Source organism: Grus americana, chromosome 13, assembly GCF_028858705.1.
Source record: "Grus americana isolate bGruAme1 chromosome 13, bGruAme1.mat, whole genome shotgun sequence".
Classification (NCBI taxonomy): Eukaryota; Metazoa; Chordata; class Aves; order Gruiformes; family Gruidae; genus Grus; species Grus americana.
The window spans coordinates 21097986-21112184 of record NC_072864.1 but is presented as its reverse complement, the minus strand read 5'-3'; the positions used below and the strand labels follow the sequence as shown (position 1 = coordinate 21112184).

At 64.3% G+C, this 14199-nt stretch overlaps 1 protein-coding gene across 3 annotated transcripts; it reads right to left on the bottom strand.

The window, feature by feature from the left end:
* Positions 1 to 156: 156 nt before the first annotated feature.
* On the bottom strand, positions 157 to 12391 carry FA2H (fatty acid 2-hydroxylase). Of its 3 annotated transcripts, XM_054840581.1 has the most exons (7): positions 12075 to 12391; positions 6166 to 6261; positions 4316 to 4458; positions 4100 to 4206; positions 2569 to 2741; positions 1849 to 2101; positions 157 to 1056 (listed from the first exon to the last, which is right to left on the bottom strand). In XM_054840581.1, exons 1-7 carry the CDS (start codon positions 12333 to 12335, stop codon positions 977 to 979), a joined length of 1113 nt encoding a protein of 370 aa, XP_054696556.1. In that variant the 5' UTR covers positions 12336 to 12391; the 3' UTR covers positions 157 to 976. The 3 variants fall into 3 exon arrangements, with proteins under 3 accessions (XP_054696556.1, XP_054696555.1, XP_054696558.1); XM_054840580.1 differs by having other exon boundaries at positions 157 to 2101; positions 12075 to 12388; XM_054840583.1 differs by lacking the exon at positions 12075 to 12391 and adding an exon at positions 10652 to 10753 and having other exon boundaries at positions 157 to 2101.
* Positions 12392 to 14199: the final 1808 nt, after the last annotated feature.

The following is a 14199-nucleotide window of genomic DNA, read 5'->3' as shown; positions in this document are numbered from 1 at the left end:
CACCACCATGGTTGACGGCATGGCTTTCGTCAGCATAGGGAGGCCGAGAAAGGTGAGCACAAGGTACCGCGGCACCGAGGGCCATCGGCACCTGGGAAGAGATGCACCAAGGGTGGGAGAACATGGGAGCAGTCCCGAGGAATATGTTTGACAGACCCTTTTTAAAAGGCTTTATTTTTCAAAATATACAGTTTATTTACAATTGTAGTGTCTACAGTTTTACATATAACTTTATTCCAAACTTTTAAATATCTGCAGTAAACATTAGAAAAAAAATAAAATCACAGGATCAGCAAAAAAAAAAAAAAAGGGGCATCTCAGAGCAATCGTGTTCATTGGAGTTTGAGTTTTAAGTAGCCAATGTCTACAAAACCCACAAACTTGATAGACCTGGTAGAGAGATATGGCTGCACTGGTTAGAAAAAGGCAAAATGCAGACCTGCGGGATCCCCACCCCGAGGGCCAGGGGCTAAGAACACCCTGTGCTGAGATCAGGCCGGGAGAAGGACCTGGAATACAGAAGCCCCTCAGCACGAGTTAGGTGATGGGGTTAACTGCAGCGTGTTGGACGCCCCAGGGAGGGGGCACCCCAGGAGGGCCAGGGGCTCAGGGGGGCTCCGGCAAGGTGCCAGGGTGGAGGAGGGAGGGCAGTATCGGGCACTTCATCTCTCAGGCAGCAGAACTGCCTGCACATCCATGACCTGGAGCAGGAAGGTGGCGAGGAAGGGGCAGGAGCCCCCCAGGGAGCCCCGCAACCTCCTCCTCCCCTTTCCCTGCATTCTTGCCCCCCAGCCCCCTTGGTAGTGCCGCAACTGGACCACAGCACAGCACCGGGATGCTCTGGTGTCAGGCCACCGCCGTGGCACAGCCTCCAGGAAGGGGGCAGGGGCACGCTGGCCTCGCCGAGGGCTGGGGAGGGATGCCAGCCCCAGCCCGGGAGGGACGGAGCTAGAAGCCGGGTGCCGTGCCGGGGCCGTCAGTCCTCTTTCTCGAAGGTCTCCTCAGGGATGAGAGTCTGGAAGGGGTAATCCCAAAAGCGGGTGCTGATGCCGAAGCCTGCAGGCACGGGAGAGAGCGCTCAGCCTGTGGCACCACCATCACCAGGATGCTGCCAGGGACAGGGTGTGGCTCGCTCAACGTTAACCGAGCCTGTGCCACCGTCGCCGAGACTGGCAGGGCATGAGGAGCACGTGGACAGGATGGGACATCACCCGGCTGAGTGCAAAGGTGATGACAACTGACAGCCATGCCGGGGCCAGGCAGTGCCTCTGGAGAGGCTGGCGAGGGAGGAGTGCCCGTGTTTCGGGGAGGGAGGAAGGCAAGGTGAGAGCAGAAGGAGCTGGCTGGGCCATGCCACCAGCCCCATGGATGATAGCTTATCTGGACAGGGCGTGTTCTCCTAGGAAACCAGGCAAAGGGCACATTGAGCAAGCGCCGGGCTGGGGAAGGTGTGGGGCAGACCCGGGGAAGCCCAGGGCCTCACCCTGTGCCCGCCAACGCCTCCCAGCAGGCGGAGATGCTGCCCCAGGCAGGGACGGACACCCACATCCCGGTGCTGCAGTGGCTCTGCCTCCGCCCCGGGCATCCCCGGGCAGCATTAGTGCCCACCGGTGAGCTGGACTGCCGCCTTTGCCCCCGTGCCACGCCAGCTCCCCATCCTCAACCTGGGGGCTGAGAAACACGCCCCCGGCACCTCATACATCACTTCCTCAGTGACACGGCTCTTGGGTTTCCCCCACCCCAAATCCCGAGTGCCAAATATTTCAGAGCATCGGCTGCACACGTGCAGGCAGGCTGGGCTTCGACAGCCCTTGCCCCTGCCAGCACGTGCGGGAACGGCAGCGCTACCTGATTTTTGGTGTTCAAAGTGGTGCTTGACGTGATAAGCCTTCAGCCCGTACAGGTAGGTGCCTTTTTTCGGTGAGCCGTAGTGGAGGTAATAGTGCATCATGTCGTAGATGACGTAGCCGCAGAGTCCCCCGACAAACACCGAGAGCCCCAGCACCTCGGGCAGCAGGAGCCGCAGGATGCCGTAGAAGAAGCCGATCACCAGCGAGGCCGGCACGGGAGGGAAGACCAGGCGGGAGCTGTCAAAGGGAGACTGGAAGCAGAGAAGGATGGTGGGACAGGCAGCTCCCAGCTCACCCCTTGTCTCCCAGCCCCCAGAACACCCATTTGGGAAAAGCCAACACTGAAGCCACCCCCAGAAACCCTCCCCAAAAGATGTACCCGGCGGCGAGAGCAACCTCTCGCCCGCGCCGAGGTGGCCGGGCAGCCGGTGGCTTTGGGTGGCAGATCCCTGAGCTCCACGGGGACGTTTCCTCCAGCAAAGCTAGAGGGAGCCCATGGCTTTTTTTCGGTCTTCCCCTTCACCCAACCGGAGCTCTCGGGTTTAACTCCAGCTCCTCCGAGCCCGTCTTGCAGCCCTCGCAGGTATTAGGTAAGGGCCCCGCTTGGGGCCAAGATGCCACAAGTCACGTTGAACACGCACAAACAGGCTCCGCCTGAGCAAAGGCCACCGTTCCCACGGCCCGGCGGGCGCCGGCGGAGGCGTAAGCTGCAACTCACCTTGTGATGCTGCCCATGCAGCAAGAAATGCAGGGTGATGAGATAGTAGTTACTAGCGGGTGGCTTCATGTGGAAGACAAAACGATGGATGAGGTACTCTAGCAGGGACCACAGGAACATCCCCAGGAGGAAGATGAAGGGGAAGTAGTATTTGTGGACGGGGATGGAGTACTCTACACAACGAGACGTGCAGCAGTCAGCAGGGCAGGCGATGTGCGGGTGCTTTTATCCGTCGCCACGCTCCCATCGGCATCTGGGTGAAGCTCGGCTCTCCCTCCCTCTCACCTCTCATCCGCCTCCTGCCCCGAGCTTCCCCAAGGAGCTACCATCGCAAGCACCGCTCCAAACCACGTTTTCCTTTGATTCCCATTAATTTACGCTCTTTACAGAAAGAGTCGGCTTCTCGCTGCCGCAAGGAGCCGGCGAGGGGGGTCCCCTGCATCCCAGATGCCAATGGGGGGCTTGGATGTGCGCTCCAGGGACAGCCCTGTCCTCACAAAGCTGCGTCGCCCACCAGAACAAGGCAGGAGGGACCAGGAGGGACCTTAATCTGCGTAGGCAGCACTCGTGACAATTAAGCAGTGTTGCTGGCGTTGGTTGGTGGTTTTTTTTTTTTTAATTTTTGGGGAAAAAGAATAGGTTTGTTGGGCACTTTCCCCCGCAGAGCATTTTTCAGCCTCCTCCTCCTTTCAGGGCTGGCTGCCAGCCCTGCATCCTCACTAGCAGAACTCTGATCCCCCCCTCAAACCTACTCATTTATTGGAGGGCGGGGGGGGAACCAAACCAAACCAAACCAAAAACAACCCCTTGGCAGCAAGGTGCCGAATGCTGCAAGGAGTGGTGGGGGGGGTGCCACTCCACCCTGCAGCCGGGCACAGCTGGCACCGGGTGGCACCTTGCAAAAAAAATAGGGAGCCCAGAAAAAAAAAAAAAAAAAAAAAAGCACAACAAAGATGACAGCCTGCCCCGGCCACACTTGTTATTCCCGGGGGAACAGACAGTGGGAGATTCAAGGGCAGGCGCTTCGGGCAAACAAGCCCCGCACTGTGCGACGCCGGTGGCACTGAGAGCCGGGTTTGTTCGCCCGCCACGCCGGCATTCAGCCGCGGCCCGGGGTGGGCGTCAGCGGAGGGTGGCACGCACCGCAGCGCCAGCGGGGCTCAGTTTTGGGGATGGAGGGAAGGGAGGCAAGAGGGAGCGGGCTGCAGCCCGGGCTGGCGGGCTCCATGCCTCCATCGATCCCCCCAGAGGGGCCGAATCCGTGGGTGAGAGGCGGGGATGGAGGTGGGCGAGCTCAGGCTTTGAAGCAGCACAGGCGGCTTCGTGCAGGGGACATGCTGGTGGCCGCGGGGACAGGGCTCACCTGCTGCTCTCGCATGCAGCTTGTGGTGAGCGTGCACGGAAGGAGGGACGCGGGAGGGATGCGGGAGGGATGCGGAGGTCTCTTCCCCCTCCTGCCCATGGCTGTCCTGCCCCTGGGCCCGGAGAGGGGGCAGCGAGCCGAGCCCAAAGGCTTTGCCGCTGCTCGTACCTGAGGTGAAGGAGGAGAAGAGCCTGGTGTTGCCCTGGGCAAGGGAGGTGTAGCTGACCCAGCTGAGATAGAGCACCACGGGAGCCCACACGATGAACACCACGTACCTACGGGGTAGAGGGAGATGTCAGGGGGAACATCCCGCGGGGTGGCGAGCCATCCCCCCTCCCCGTGGAGGCACCGGCCGGGACACGGCGCAGACCCCCGGGGGCTCACCACGCCGTCTTGGAGAGGGACTCGAGGAAATCCGAGTGGAAAAGACGGATGGGCCGATCCACGGGCTGGTGCACCCACTCGTCGTACTTCTCCCCCAAGTAGCCCACCTGCCACAGCAAGGGCTTCTGCCAGTCCACCAGGTCCTGCGGGAGCAGACAGCGGTTGTACCCCCATGGGACCCACACGCCACCCCGGTACCGGGCGCAAAGCTGCGGGATTTCAGGCTGCAAACCCCTTCCCGTGGCCCACAGGCAGCTGCTTCTTGCTCCAAACAGCCCTGAGCTCCCGGCAAGCACCGGTGCGGGGCAGACAAGCAGAGCCAGGCACGCATCAGTCCCATCTCCCCACGAACGCGGGGCTGAGCTCGGCCCCGTGCCGCCGGGTACCTGCTGGCGGTTCAAGGTGAAGGTGGCTGCTCCCAGCCCTGGCTCTGCATCAGGCCCTGATAACCGAGGCTCCTTCCCCAACCCCGGGAGCTGCCAAGATTAGATAGCAAGCGGCGATACTCCCCGCTCGCTAGCCGTGCCAGCAAGCCGCTGGTAGGACACGGAGCCCGTCCTCGTGGCGCTGCCCCGACCGAGGGCTTTTCTCCTTGCGGAGAGGACGCTCAGGGCGGTCACAGCCGTTCCAGCGCTCCGGCAGCGAGGAGCGAAGCAGAAAGGGACGGGGAGCAGGGATACAGGATGGGAACGCAAACGCCAGCGCACGGCTGCGTGAGCAAGAAGGGACCCGTGCGGGCGTGCGTGCCTGCACGCAACAAAACCAGAGACACCCAACCGGCACCACCACCTCTGCTGCCACTCAGCATCCCCGGACACACCTTCTGCTGGCCTGGCCAGATACGGTGGTTTCTCGGTGCCACCCCCGCCCCGGGACAGAAGTCGCACTCGCCCAGCCGAACCCTGGGCCTGGCAGCTCTCCGTCAGCTGTCCCGCACGGCAACCCAGCCCCCGGGGCTGTGCCGGCGGTCGTTCGGCGGCAGGAGGATGGCTCGGGGCGAGGAGCTGGGGCGGCCGCGGGCGTTTCTGGGCTCTGCTGCAGGCAGGGATGGACGCGATCGCCCAGGAGGGGAAACAACCCCAGCCTGCAGCGGGTGTGCAGGACGGGGATGGAGACACCCTCCATCAGGGAGGTAGGGGAAAACTTAAGAGCAAAAAGGTCACTTTGCGATGGCAGATTTGCTTTTAGAGGCGGTCAGCAGGGAAATATTAAGATGGGGGGGTGAAAGGTGTTCTCCTGCTCAAACAAAAATGCCTTTTGCAAGATAAAAGCACGCTCACCGACGAGCCGGGGCCGTGCAAGGCACGGCAGCCAGATAGTGCCACGGAAGGCAGGGACGTCCAAAGGCACCTTGAGGACGAATCCCTGTTCCCGTGGCACGCTCAAAGAGGAGCTGGCAGGGCAGGGAGCACCCGGCGCACACGGGGATCACCCTGCCCGGGCTGGGGGATCCCTTAGTGCTCATTGTCGGTGCTCAGTCAAGAGGAAAAAATGAAAAAAAGTAAATAAAGCAAGCAAGAAAAAACAAAACAAAACAAAAAAACTAAGCAAGGTGTGGCTTGGCAGCACATCCCGCTCAAAGGGCACAGCCGCTGTCAGAGAAAGCCATTCCACCCACGCCGCCGTGGCAGGAGCCTCCCAGCGCGGCCATGCCTGGGCAATAAAGCAGGAGCGATGCCGTCTGCTCCAGGAGAAAGGGCAGAAGCAGCCAGATCAGCTCAGCTCCCTCCCGGCATCCCTCGCATCCTGGGGGTCAGCAGAAAGCCAGCGCTCACGTGGGGAAGAGGAGACCTGGCTTCCCCCGGGGTCGCTCCGGCAAACAGCGTGCCGGAGAAACCCTCGGCTCTTACCTTCTCCACGTCCACGGTTTTACAGCGGGGATCCATCTGCGTTGGGGTCTGGGCTGCAGCATCCACCTCCTTCTCATCCACCGGCTCGGGCTGGCTCTGAAAAGAGAAGGAGAACCCCGCAGTGAAGCGCCGGTGGCAGATGCGGTTGGGGACGGTGATGGCCGTGCCACCCGGGGGCACAGGCAGAGCGAGTTTGCGCCTACCTGCTAAATAAATAAGGGAAAAAAATCTGATGAATTTAAGCCAGTCAGTTCCTGCAGAGCAGGTTCCCGAGGGATGCGGCTGCATGAACTATGCACCGAGCATCACGCGCTCCGGCTTTTTTGGAAACCGCCCCCCAAGCCCAGTTTTTGGGCCACCTCACCGTGCTGCCGGGAAGGCACCGGGTGCCGGTGCTTGGGTGTTGTAAAGTGGAGGTTCCCAGGCGTTTGGGCAGCGTTTCCCTTTGCGAACGGGCAGTGCCGAGCAAAGCGAGGGGCATTGCCAGGTTAGTGCTCACAACGCCGGCACCGGGGTCCCTCCTCCCCACCCCGGCTCGGCATTTTGGTCCCCGAGGAAGCTAAGCTGTCGGCATCGGGGAGCGCGGCACGGCTGGTGCCACCACCCTGGCTCTGGGCACAGCGGAAAAAGCACAGCAGGAGGGAGCTCGCCCCAGGGAAAAAGGCAAAGCGCCCTTTGCAGCGTGGCGCTGGGACCGGCGCCTTTGCCACGGGCCATGGAGGTGGGGTGGGGGTTTGGTGCTGGCTGGAGAGGGCAACGCCGAGACCCAGCGGACGCGCTGGTGCGACGGCAGGATGAAGCCCAGGCTGCGGTCCCGCTGCCAGGGCTGGCTGAGAAACAGGAGAAACCTGCCTTGTCTGATGCTTGGAAGCAAACACATCGCCGGCTGCCAGCACTGGCCTCCTTCCCGTGGCCCTGCCGGCTCCAGCACCGGCCCTGCCGCCGGCGGGGGGCTTGGTGAGGTCACAGCATGCCCGTGTGAGCTCCGAGCCGGCCGTGCCCCCCGGCAGCAGCGCCGGCAGCCCACTGGCTCCCCAGGCGGGACGTACCAGACGTGCCTTTTCTCCCGCTTTGTCACCTTGAGTTACCCATTAACCCAGCAGCAGGGCACGGCAGCCCCACGGCAGCCCCGGCACAGCAATGCCCGCCGGCGTTTCCAGCCGTACCACGTGCGGCGAGGAAGGGTTTTTCCCCCAGCAGCCGCAGCGCAAGCAGGGCTCCTCGGCAGAAGCTCTCCGCGCTGCTCCGAGAGGGATGCGATACCCTTGAGGGATGCGAGGGCATCACATCCCCGCCGGGAACAACTCCCCGCCGGCAGCCGCAGGAGGAGCCGGGATGCAGGAGGACCGGCGTCACCTCGCCGGGGCAGACAGGACTTTACTCCGTGCCGCAGTCATGACGCCGAGGCAAGGCCCCGGGTGCTGTTTGCCAACACCAGGCACTCCTTGCCGACTGGGCTCCCACTCCCTTTCCTGGGCTAGCAGGATTTCCAGCCTCATCCCACTGGAACAGGAGCTGCGCTACCCAGCCCCGAGGCAGCCCCTCGCCCCGGGGCAGCCGGCACGGCAGGGAATATTTCCAGCCAGGCCGGACTTAAGCAGGGATCAGTTTTACTGCTGGTGCTGCAGACCACCGCTCCTCCCTCTGCGAGGGTCCCCACCGACACCTTCAGCTTTGTACGGTCCATCCTTCGGCCAGGTGTCTCGAGACCCCGGGGGAGGTGGGATGCCTTGAAATCCAGCCGGGGATGGTCAGGTTACGGTTTTGCCTCCATCCCACGGGTGCTTTGGAAGAACATTTGGCTTTAAGAGAGAGAGACGGCTTCTCCATCCCCCGAGAAAGGAACCCAGCCACTCCATCCCCCTCTCCACCTCAACGCTTGCCCCATGGCCTCGCCGGTGGCAGGAAGGATGCTTAAGAAAGCCGTGGTGACACAACACCCCAGCACCTCTCCTCCCCTTTCTGAAATGTCCACACGCCTCCAGCTGTGCTGCCCACGGACACCCAAGCGTCACGCTGCGGCTGGGGGCTTCCTCGTGCTCCCAGGTCAGGGAGGCGGATGGGGGGCTCGGACCCCACCTCATCAGTAGGGCCCAGGCTGGGCAGGATGGGTGCCACCAGCGAGATGCCATCGCTCCGCATGCCAAGGCGGCTCCTGCCCAGCCTTGCCTGAGTCACCTCCTCCTCCTCCTCAGCCAGGGAGCAGGAGGAAGGCTCTCCTCTTGTTCACCCCAGGGCCGGCACCCAAAAGGACGGGCAGCCATGGCGCAACCAGGGTGCAAGCCATGCCTGCGTGCCCCGGCTTGCTCCCCGGTGTGACGGGGCGTTCCTGCCTGCCCTGAGCGAGCAGCCATCCTGCGGGGACCGAGCCCCGCTGGCACCCAGACCAGTGCTGGGGCTTCCGACCGTCCTCCTCCTCCTCTTCCAAATAAAAGGTGGGTTCGAAGGAGGCAGGAGGGGTCTTTGCGAGCGCCGGGCTCTGCCTGTCGCCCGTGGGTGATGCTGATGCATCCGAGCTGTCCCCAGGCAAACAGGTCCTGCCAGGAAAGATGCGCAAGAGACCTGATGTAACGAAGGGAAAGTTAACGCCTACGAAGTGCTGCCTTCCCGCGCCACCGCCCCGGCGAGCGGCAGCACCGGCGAGGTGCCGGCTCTCCTGCCGGGAGGCAACGGGGCCGGGCACACAGGGCACGGCACGATGCGGCGACGGGGTGACCCGGCCTCCACCTCCAAGCATCCCGCTGCCCTGCGCGGGTCGGGCAGGACCGTGGAGACCTCGGCGCCGGTCCTGTGCCAGCCACACCATCCCGGTGCTGCCCCGCATCAGGGCTAGGGGTGCTAAAAGAAAAAACAAAATCCAGCTGCGATAGGAGCAGGCAGAGACAGGAGGGACGGTCCAGCACAGGGTCTGACGTGCCGGGACACGGGGTCCGACGTGCCGGGACACGGGGTCCGACGTGCCGGGACACGGGCAGGAGGAAGAGCTGGAAGGCTCCCCCTGGCCCAAGCGGGGCCATGCTGCCTGCGGACAGCCGCTCCGCCAGCGGCCCGGACCCAGTTTTTCCACCCGTGCACTTTCGCCCAGTGAGTCAAACCCCGCAGGAGCCCTGCCGTGCCTCTGCATCGCCCCGGTGCCTCCGGCACCTTCACCGAGCTCCTAAACAGCTCGATTTGCTGATGCCCACATGGGACAAGCTGCGTTGGCAAGGCAGGCTCAGGCACGTAGCACGAGGATGCCCCACAAAGCGTGGGGAGCCCAAGCCAGGTCCCCACCCGCGATGGCACGCTCCCAGCATCACCATCCCACCGGCATCGCCGTCCCTGGGCAGCGGCTGGCAGAGCCCCACGAGGCTGCGTCCCAGCCCATTAAACACTGGGTGCAGCAAGGCTATTAAAAGGAGGTTGAAGGTAACTTCTCCTGATGATAATAATAAAAAAAAGCCACTTCTTGTTACACCTCCGAATAATGTGCGAGCGCCTACGTCCAAGCGAGCTGGGGCTGGGATGGAGACCCAGGGCAAACCTGACACACGGTGATGCGGGTGAGAGGAAGGGGAGGACACCAGCCCCGAGAGGGACGGGGGATTTACCGTGACTCACGGCCACGTCACGCACCCCAAAGAGGCTGTGATGAAAGTCTTTCATTGCTTAAATCGGCGGGGTAATTAGATGATCCAGTCTCCCTCTAGCAAGGCTGTTAAAATCCACTCTCTAGTTTGGGTAATTATTGCTTCTCGCTTTGATCTCCCCTATACATTCTGTTTGCATAGATAAAAAATCTGGGGGTTAATTTGCCCTTTGCCAAACGGAGCTGGGTGACGCAGAAGAGGTCTGCGGCCAAAGGATGGAGCCGAGGTCCGGAGAGCCACAGGAAGGGGTATGGCGAGGTGTGCCGGCAGGATGAAGGCTGGCTCTCATCTTCCTCTTCACCCTTCCATTTTTTTCCCCCCTTCCCAAAACCCCCAAAGCCCTCTGGGCGTTGAGCAGGGGGGATGCTGGATGCCCGCGGGACCACAGGCTCCCACATCCCTCGGCACGGGGACGGCGCAGCCCTGGGACCTCCGACGGGCGAGAAGAGGCACCGGCAGAGCCGTGGGAGTCCGGAGCCAGACCGGGGCCACGCAACACCTCCTTCAAATTGCTGCTTGGGGTACGCCTGCCCGAAAGCAGCCAAAGCAAGAACCCAAGTGCCACTGAGAGCATCGACGCCCCCCATCTCCCTCCAAAGGGGATTTTTGGGGGGCGGCAAGCCCATCAGAGCAGCTCACACACCAGGTGCATGCCAGATGGAGCACGGCCAGCCTTCGCCATGCAGCAGGCAGCTTTTTTTCCCTCCCCCTCGTGTTTCAACCCAGGACGGTTTATCTAGTGCCAGGTAGTGTCTGATCTCCCTGTGCCCCGGCGTTATCACGCCGTGTATTTGCATTGGGACGGTGGCAATTCCCCTCGGCGCGGGCTGAGGCGCGAGAACTCGTTTGTCCGGTACCTTCCTTCGCCCCAACCCGTTGGGCTCGTCACGCCTGCGAGGAGGTGGCAGCGATGAGTGTCCCAACTGGAGGAGGTGCCATCACTGGGATCCGGAGAAAGAGCAGGCATCACACCGAGGCTGAACAAAGCCCCGTCTGTGCCGCTGCCGCCGATTCGGGGCCGAGGCTACGAACAGCGAGTGCAAACAACCAGCTCGGAGGGACCCACCGGTCACCGACCCTGCTGGGAAATCCCGAGGGGAAAGTGGCTGCTGGGCTGGCAAAGGGGGCTGGGCTGGGGCTGCTGTTCCGGCATCCTGCGCCGGCGAGGGCCAGTCACTGGGGTGGCAGCGCCCGGTGCCATGCTGCCGCCTGGAAGTTCACCCAGCAATGGTGGCAGCACTTCCCCGGGGCGTTCTCCCTTCTGCCCGGGCAGTGGCTGAGCGTGGGCTGGTGCGGCGGGGACGGCGCTGAGTCACGGCCACCCTTGCCCTGCACCTGGACAGTTAGGGGGGTGGCTGGGCTCATTGTTGGCAAGCCCCGGCGCCCAGCACCCCGGTCCCTGGCCGAGCGCTGGCAGTGCCAGGGAAGGGTGCCCTGCCCCATCGCCCACCCCGCGCCACATGGCCCTGCGAAAACCGACAGCGAGCTGCACGTCCCCGTCTCCCACGCCCCTCCAAAGACCCCAACACCTCCACGCCGTGCTGGCACGCTGGGGTCACCCACCATCCCTGCTTCCCAGCGTGGCCGGGGTGGGATGTGACCGTGGGGTGGGACACTGCACCTGGGACACGGTCCATCTCAGGGCCTGGGGAGCCTCGACCCCCTGTGCCTCAGGATCTGCCGCACCTCAGGCCCCACAGACCCCAGCCCCACAGACACTGACAGCCCCACAGACCCCGTGTGCCCCGTGCACCTGAGACCTTTGCAGCCCGTAGACCTCAGGCACCCCCCACGCAGGACCCCAGGAGCCGCAAACGCCCCCTGCCCCATACACCCCTCGTGCCCCCTACGCCCCAGCCCCTCCGCAGCCTGGGCCCCGAGCAGCGCAGACCCAACACACCATGTCCCACGCAGCTCAGGCTCGGGTGCCCTATACACCCTATACGCTACAGGCACCCCAAATACTCCACGCCTCGTACGCCCCAGGCCCTGTGCAGGCTCTGCATGCCCTGTATAGCTCAGACCCTGCACAGCCCAGACCCGGGGTGCCCTATAGACCCTGTATGGCTCAGACCTTGTGCATTTTGGACCTGGATGCCCTATAGACCTTATACAGCTCAGATCCCATGCACCTCAGACTTGGGGTGCTCCGTAGACCCTGCAGTGCTCAGATCCCACACAGCCCAGACTGGGGCACCCTATAGACTCCTCTGCACATCCCAGACCCGGGGCACCCCCACAGCCCCCCTCACCACCCAGATCCGGAGCGGCCGGCGGTACCTGCTCCTCTCCGGGCTCCATCTCTCCCACGTAGTACTGCTCCAGCCAGCGGCGGGCGTTGGCGGAGTGCCGGTGCGGCGGCCCGTCCAACGCGGCGCTCACGTCGGTACCGGCCCGCCGGCGCAGGAGCTGCTCCCCGCCCGGGTGCAGCCGCACGAAGCCGCTCAGGTCGTAGAGGCGGCGGTGGCAGCGGACCAGGCAGGCGCCCTGCGCGCAGCGCGCCCGCACCTCAGCGGCGCTGAAGGAGCGCGGCGCCGCCATGGCCCCCGCTCGCTGCCCGTCCCGCTGCCCGTCCCGCTGCCGGGGCCGCGCGCTCTGCCGACACCTGCTCATCTGCATACATGCATATGCAGCCCGGCCACGCCCTTAACGCCACGCCCCCCTCGTCGCTCATTGGACCGCATCGAACAGGTGGGCGGGGTTTGGGGTGGAGGGGGAGGCTCCGCTCACGCGGCAGGTGCCTTGGTCCGGGGGGGTGGGTGGGAATGGGGCACCCACGGGGGGGGATGGGGTACCCACGGAGGGGCGGGGGGATGAGGGGCACCCACGGAGGGGGGGATGGGGCACCCACGGGGGGGGATGAGGGGCACCCACGGGGGGGGATGGGGCACCCACGGAGGGGCGGGGGGATGAGGGGCACCCACGGAGGGGGGGATGGGGCACCCACGGGGGGGGATGGGGCACCCACGGGGGGGGATGAGGGGCACCCACGGAGGGGGGGATGGGGCACCCACGGGGGGGGGGATGGGGCACCCATGGAGGGGCGGGGGGATGAGGGGCACCCACGGGGGGGGATGGGGCACCCACGGGGGGGGATGAGGGGCACCCACGGAGGGGGGGATGGGGCACCCACGGAGGGGCGGGGGGATGAGGGGCACCCACGGGGGGTGGGAATGGGGCACCCGCGGGGGGGGGGGATGGGGCACCCACAGGGGAAGGGGGATGAGGGGCACCCACGGAGGGGCGGGGGGATGAGGGGCACCCACGAGGGAGGGGGGAATGGGACATCCCCGAGGGGGGAAGTGAGGGGCACCCACAGGGGAGGGAGGAATGGGGCATTCCGGGGGGGTGGGGGTACGGGGCACCCACAGGGAGAGGGGATGAGGGGCACCCACGGGGGAGGGGGGGTACCCCGGGATGGGGGTACGGGGCATCCCCGGGAGGGGGGGGTACCCCGGGGAGGGAACGGGGCCCACAAGCACGTTGTGGGGGGGAATGGGGGGTCTGGAGTATGGGCATCCCTGGGGCAGGGAAGGGGCTGTGGGGGCAGCCCGGGGAGGGGACTGGGGAGGTATGGGGGCACCCACGGGGATAACTGGGGGTACAGGGCACCCCCAGGGAGTATGGGGGTTACAGTTATGGGGGGGTGGGGCACCCCAGGGGGTATCACCCTTCCCGGGTGCCGCCCCCCCTCAAGCTCCGCAGTGGCCAAGGCAGAAGGAACCCCAGTCCCCGCTCAGAACCCCCCCAGGAGAGTGGGGGTCCCTCCCGGGGTCCCTCCCGGGGCCGCCCCACCCCGGCGTTACTTGCCGTGAGGCGCTACGTGTTCCTCCCCCCCCCGCCCCCCCGGCTGTTTGCAGATTTATTTCAATATTTAATTAAATTTCACACATGCAATTAGCCTGGGCAGGCAGCACTGCAGCCGGGGGGCCGGGGCCAAGCAGCCCCAAACCCCCCCCAGAGAATCACAGACAAATAAATCACAAAGACTGACAAAAAAAGGAGCTTTTCTCCCCATTTTTCTGGAGCAGCCGCTGGGATTGTGTGTGGGGGGGTGTTTTGGGTGGACACCCTCGAGCACAAGGGACGGCCACGTGCTGGCAAATTTTGGCATCGCCGGCCGCGCCGGGCTGCAGCCAGTGATTAAGGTAAGGTTTGTCGGCTCAGGAATGGGGGGACCCCCCCCGGCCCTGCCCCCCGGCTTTGCGGCGCTATGGGGCACCAGCGGGCACGGTGCATTAACGAGGCCTTTAATCAAGACGGACGCCAAACCCACCGTGGCGGCCGGCGTCGGCTCCAGCTCCCGGCATCGCCCTGCCACCAGCTCCAGGGGGAAAAGTCCCTTTTTTACGGGAGCAGCAGGGTTTGGGGGCCGGGGGGGGCGCACATCCCTGGGGGCCACCAC